This window comes from Rhagoletis zephyria, unplaced genomic scaffold, assembly GCF_001687245.7.
Source record: "Rhagoletis zephyria isolate East Lansing unplaced genomic scaffold, Rhagoletis_zephyria_1.1 Rzeph_scaffold_09875, whole genome shotgun sequence".
NCBI lineage: Eukaryota > Metazoa > Arthropoda > Insecta > Diptera > Tephritidae > Rhagoletis > Rhagoletis zephyria.
In genome coordinates, this window is record NW_016166953.1 from 6,787 (window position 1) to 12,737 (window position 5,951).

At 40.7% G+C, this 5,951-nt stretch overlaps 1 protein-coding gene across 1 annotated transcript in view; it reads right to left on the reverse strand.

Moving 5' to 3' along the window:
• Nucleotides 1-5,737, reverse strand: part of Ets98B (DNA-binding protein Ets98B) — a 10,913-nt gene extending 5,176 nt beyond the window's left edge. Inside the window, exons 1-2 of the mRNA XM_017632271.1 lie at nt 4,619-5,737; nt 2,992-3,152 (exon numbers count right to left, since the gene is read on the reverse strand). Coding sequence (XP_017487760.1) covers nt 2,992-3,152; nt 4,619-5,660 — 1,203 coding nt within the window. The 5' untranslated portion in view covers nt 5,661-5,737. The remainder of the gene's footprint in view (nt 1-2,991; nt 3,153-4,618) is intronic.
• Between the last annotated feature and the right edge of the window lie 214 nt (nt 5,738-5,951).

Consider the following 5,951-nt stretch of genomic DNA (forward strand, 5'->3'; position numbering starts at 1 on the left):
ACAACTCTCAAGCAATGCCAAGTATGCATAACAGAGCCTTTAGCCTCCAAAAGACACGCAATACAATGTACATATGTACATATATAGCGTAGCCGAATTGAAAACAATAACAATAACAATACAACAACCACAATGACATAGTCGGCTCACTTTCACCTTGCAATGTCGTTGCTGGTCGTTGGCTCAGTTACTTTATTTCCACATCGTCATCGTCATGCGATGTGTAATGGTTTTTTTTTTCTTGTTTTTGCTGATATCGCTTGCATTGGTTTAGTGGAGCGCTGTGGTTTACAATTTGCCGCTCAGCAACTAACCGCACAACCACGCTGAGTCTGTGTCTCCTCTCACTCTGACTCTGACTCTGACTCCATCTCGGACTTTGTGGCGCTGAGTTATTGTTGTTGATGGTTTTCGTGTGTTATGCACATCGCATAAGATTTGGTAAATTATCACAATTCGGCGCATAATAATTTTCCAGCTGGCTCATGACAGCAAAGCAACAACAACGAACGGCCTTTGAGTCGCCACCCCTGATGCCCCTGGATGGTCGTCAACGTGCAGGGGACGATACGATAGCGGCAGTTACAATTTCACTAAACAACCTTCACACTCGCATTCTTTTTCACCTTCGTCCATGACCACGGTTACTGATTTTTTTCGTTTCGCTTTTTTATCGATTGCATTGCTTCTGGTCACTCTGCGCGCGTGCTCTTCTTCAACTGGCTGGCTGGTTGGCCTGGTTGGTTGGTTGGTTGGTTGGTGCTTGTTTGCTTGCCTTTGACGTGATCGCGGTCAATCTGTTGCTGTTGCTGAAGCTACTGTGCGTTGCGCTCTTCCTCTTCTGCACTTCCGAAAGATTGGCAGCCGATATGCGGTTGTTGTCGTTTTTATCGCGATTGTTTTCATTGCTGTCGAAAGTATGTCTTTGTTGTTTTTGTAGGCGCTTTTGCCGGTTTCGCTCTGTAGTTTTTCTTTCGGCTATGCTATTTCTTAGTTTTTAATACCTTTTTTTTTAATCAAGTCTACATAGGTGTCTAGCGTTCAATTAAGTGTGGCCACTTTTCTAAAATATGAATTAAAATACAACGCAGGATTATTGACCTTATTATAGTGAGAAAGTTTTTTCTTTAGCGCTCCTGCATCAAATTTAATAACGAAGGAATAACGAATGCTTTGTATCCCTAAATTTAAATATCAACATTTTTACTTCATCATAAGATTATTGATATTTATCTGAGTGGGTTGCAATATGGAAGCAGGTCTTAAAATTTCGTACTCAGATTAGAACCTTGACTTCTTGGATCCTGACTTGTGACGTAATGTGAAAGACAAAAAAGAGGAAGGAGCTTTAACTGTGTTATCCACGTAGATCTTTTCGGAATTTACTGAGAAGCCTGAAAGCGATTTTTTCTTGTAATGAAATCAAGGTCTTACATTTTGTATTTGCACGATAAATTCTAACATAAGTTGCCATAGTTTGGTCACACTAAAGTAAACTGCGTAGCTTTCATAGAGCAGCAGGTGCAGAACTATCAGGTATACTTGAATCTTGCTAGGGACAAGTACTAAACGTTATCCTCGCCCGATAACTTTGTACATATCGTTTCTTTGTCATATTCGTATTTCTATTCGTAATTGTACTCGAATTCACATTCGTTTTCCATTCATTGAACTCACTGCTAGGAATTAGCATTTCTCAGTGTCTAAAATGCAATATGTGGCAACACTCTTTACTTCAAATGTCAGCAATGTTTGTAGTTGCACTTGTTTATAACACAATTTGTGCTACTCATTTACTTTCGTTTGCATACCCGTTTATAGAACAGATAATAAAAAAAATACAAACAAAAAACATATTGGAGGCAGCAACAATTTTACTTTTTCTCCATAGCATTTTCGCCTCTTTTTCGCAAACTCTCGCGCTCTCACACTTCCACCTAGCTACATATCTGTTTTACAAGTATGTATGTTTATTTTCTTCAGCTCTTCGTTAACATTTCTTTTTCAACTTCCATTTTGCTGGTCCAAAAATAAATTTAACACATTCGGCCTACCTCTCCCTTCGTTAGTGTCCAATGTGCTTTAAGGTGCGTTAAAAGCTTACTAATAGTTAGTATGCTGCGGCAACTTGCCATTTAACTTTTGTTGTTGTTTTTTTTGGCTTAATTATGGCTTTTAGCCGCGCGTCGTTGCTGCTGCTTTTTTGAGCGAGCATACACTAGCGTGCGCTTAAGCATACGGAGGTGTGTGTGTGTGTGTCTGTGTGTGTTTGGACGGGCGTATCATCCGCGCCCCCCTTCAGCAGATGTCTCAACGAAGTAAATGACGTCAACGCAGTTACGAAACTTGTTTCTGCAATTCTCTCGCGTCCCCTCTTCGTTTACATTGTATTTTTGTTGTTGTTGTTGTTATTGTTGTTGAACATGCATGCCTATTTATACTTATTTGTAAATTTGTTTTTCTATCCATTTTTGTACAAATTTATTAAGTTAGGTTTTATGATTTTGTAACTCTTTGGAATTTATATATTTGGTATTTAATTTTTTTGTGGCCGCTTTAACAAGCTAGTCTTTCTTTTTTTTTATTTGTTTTTTTTTTTCCAACTAAATGCTCGCTCTGCCTCATTCATTTCTTAGTCTTGTATTGATGGCCGATTTTCATTCGATACACTCAATTCATCTCGGACACCCTCGCACTGTTTAGTAAGCTCCCTTTTAACTGTATTTTTTGGGGCAAATACCTATTACCCGTACAACGTACAGCATTTGTATAGCAGAAATGCTAGTTATTTCTGTTACTAATTTTCATGTGCTCCACTAAGGTACACAACTAGCCTAACGAGATGGTCTTGCATAATATAAATTTACTATGAATTTGTCTGTAATTGGCTATAATCTTTGATGGACCCAGAAATGCTCATGTGTAATAGCTTTTTTCCATCGAGTTGCTCATTTCGATTTAAATTATTTTGTTTATTCATTTGTTACTCACCTCTGGCACTCTTTGCTTGAATTCATCCTCGCTGAGCAAAATTAATGCTGAACCAGTTTCGGAAAATTTCTGCTCCAAATTCACGATTTCGGGCAATTTGAATTGTGCCACTGTAGAACGTAGCCAAGAATGTACTTGAGATACCGACCAGTCGCAGGGATCTAAAAGAAAACGAACAAGTGAGTAAGTGCATATTGGAGTGTGCTATTCAAAATGGCGATAAGAGTTTAGTGGTTTCAAAGAGTTCTTCACATCAGTTAAGGATGTTTTATTGGGCAAAAACTAGGACATGCGCAATCGTGGGGTCCTTCTGAGGCAGTCTGGATCGGCAGACGGTCAAAGGAGCTCCATATGTTTGCAAAGGCACAGACTTTCGGTTTTTGTAATTATATCTAATCTGTAGTCTAACAGCTGTCTGGCGGGTATTTATTAGGTGGAATAACCTCAACCCTTTCCAATAGTAAGTTTGATCAGCTTTCGTGAGGCTTACACATATTGAAGTACCTTCGGTCGCACCTTATAACCAACCATTCTTGCTAAAAACTAACGAGCTGATGGGATCGGAGCTGGGTTAATTTTTTAAATGAGCAAAACGAAATGGGCTAAGAGTTAAATACTTTACATTTTACCCCTGAAGACTGAAGGGGAGTAAATTGAACCTTTAATTCGAAGCGGAACACTTAGGCATCAGCTTTGGCTTCAAAATTAGGGAGAAGAGTAATGTCGAGTAGAGAGGGGTTAGGTAGCTAGCTATACTTTCAAAAGAGCATTTGGGTAAAATTAGCGACTGTCAAAGAATGTCGAATCCCCTAATAGACAGAGAGTAGGGCACTCGGAATGAACCCCGATAAAACTGAAGTAATTAGGGATCTTATTAGATAGGAAGCCAACGTAGAACGCTAATATAGAGGACAAAGTTAAGAAGACCAATGTTACTTTATACACATGCAAGCAAGCGGTTGGAAACAAATGTGGGCTGACACCTGGCTTTACACTTCGGTAGTAGGGACATCAATTCAAAAGGCTAGTTACCCAATACAATACATCTCTGGCAGTTTAAAGACCAGCCCATACAAGGCGTTAGAGGTGATAGCAAGTTTACCTGCTGTAAATCTGGTAAGGAAAAACGTGGCCGCCGCTTCGGCGCTCAGACTAAAAAGTCTGGCGTTATGGAGGGGTCGGCGATTTGGCCATGTCTATACTTCACACACTGTATGTATAGTTGTTTTCAAGAAATCGACTACTCCGCCTCTGAACCCACCTTCGACTGGCTCTTCAAGATGAAAATCCCGACAAGAGAGAGTGGAAGACATAGGGACCATGGAAAAGAGGGGAATTAAATTTTATGATATGAGGTTTTCTCTGAGGGGTTAGGATTATCCGTACGAATTCCGGCCCACTGCAGCGTTTATCAGACAGAAGTTGTAGCCGTAAAGGAAAGGAAGTGGCTGTGTACCTTACTACACACACCGTAAAAAAGACAACGATAAATATCTTATCGGAATTTATCAAAAATAATTCGAATAAGACTCCTCCGCGCTTTTCTTTTCTAAACATCAACCAGATTTGGTTAATCACAAACTGTTTACCGATCAGTTCTTATGTGGTAAAACGGAGCTTAACTTACCTTTAGATATCTGCAGTTTGGCACAGGTCTCCACTGCCTGGCTCTTCGTATCCTCTAGAGCCATTGAGATAACTTGTTCGATATTGCCGCTAACTTCGTCCATGCTGCCAAAACCCATTCGAAATCGGTTATCTTCAAAGAACTCACGGAGCATTTGTTGATCTTGACTTTGTTGATTGTTTTGTTGTTGTTGCTGCTGCTGTTGTTGCTCCACAGACATTTCCGTTTGTTTCACTGCGCACGCGTTGTTGCTGTGCTTGTAATCGCTGCAAGCTACGCTAGTGAATTCCTTTTTATCGAGCAACATATTCAAGTCAATCAAGGTCTCAACATCAGCATCGATGGGCTCCGATTTGATATCGACCCACGAAGAATGCGGTGATGGTGCTTCGCAATTGGACTCTGGCGGCGATGGTGGCAGAATATGCAATTCTTGTTTAATATTGCACGCATCTAACGAAGGATACGGCGAAGCGGGCTGCAGCGATGAACGCGTTGAGCTTAACGACTCGTAGCAGCTGGCAAATTGTGCTTGTGGAAAACCGTATTCCGACTGAGCGGGGCTCGATTGAGGTGACGGATAAATGTGTGGATATGGAGGTGGTGGTATTAGCTGATTGGGTGAATTTAGCATCGGTTGTTGTTGCTGTTGTTGTTGTGGCTCCCGTTTGATCTCCTCCGGTAGGGAGATAGAGGAACCGAATGACCAACCTTGTTCGATTTTTATTTGGGGCGGCGTTAATAAGGAGTTGGTAGCTGTTGTAGCAGGTGGCGCTGTTGTTGATGTTGTAGTTGTTGTTGGTGGCGATGTCGGTGTCGTTGGCGTACTGCAAGCAAATTGATATACAATGGTGGGTATATGGCCAGTTGTCGAAACGCAATCTTGAGGTAGTAGTGATAGATCGAAATTGTTGGCGTAGGCGGCAAAAGGATCACCGAAGGAAGATGACGCAGACGACGAGGGAGATGGCTCGAGAAATGTGTTTGCGGGAATTGCTTGTTCCACCTTAAGTGAAGGCAACAGCTGCGCAGAGGATTGCATCGGCGTTGATGGGTTTGTCACAGTTGTCAGCTGCAACTGCGGCAGAGTTTTAGGTGAAGAGAAGCAATTTGCTTGAGCTAACTGGAATGAGACATATGGGAAAGAGTTATAAATTTTTACAATTTAAGCGTAAGATAATCTTTTTATGGTCTTCAACTTCTATACACTTATGACTACATTGATAATGCGTTTGTTACACAAATATCTATATTTTTTCCTAGCTCACTCTTCAAATAATCACTCACTTTTATATTTGCACTAGTTCTGTATTGTATTGAAAGGAAAATGCTT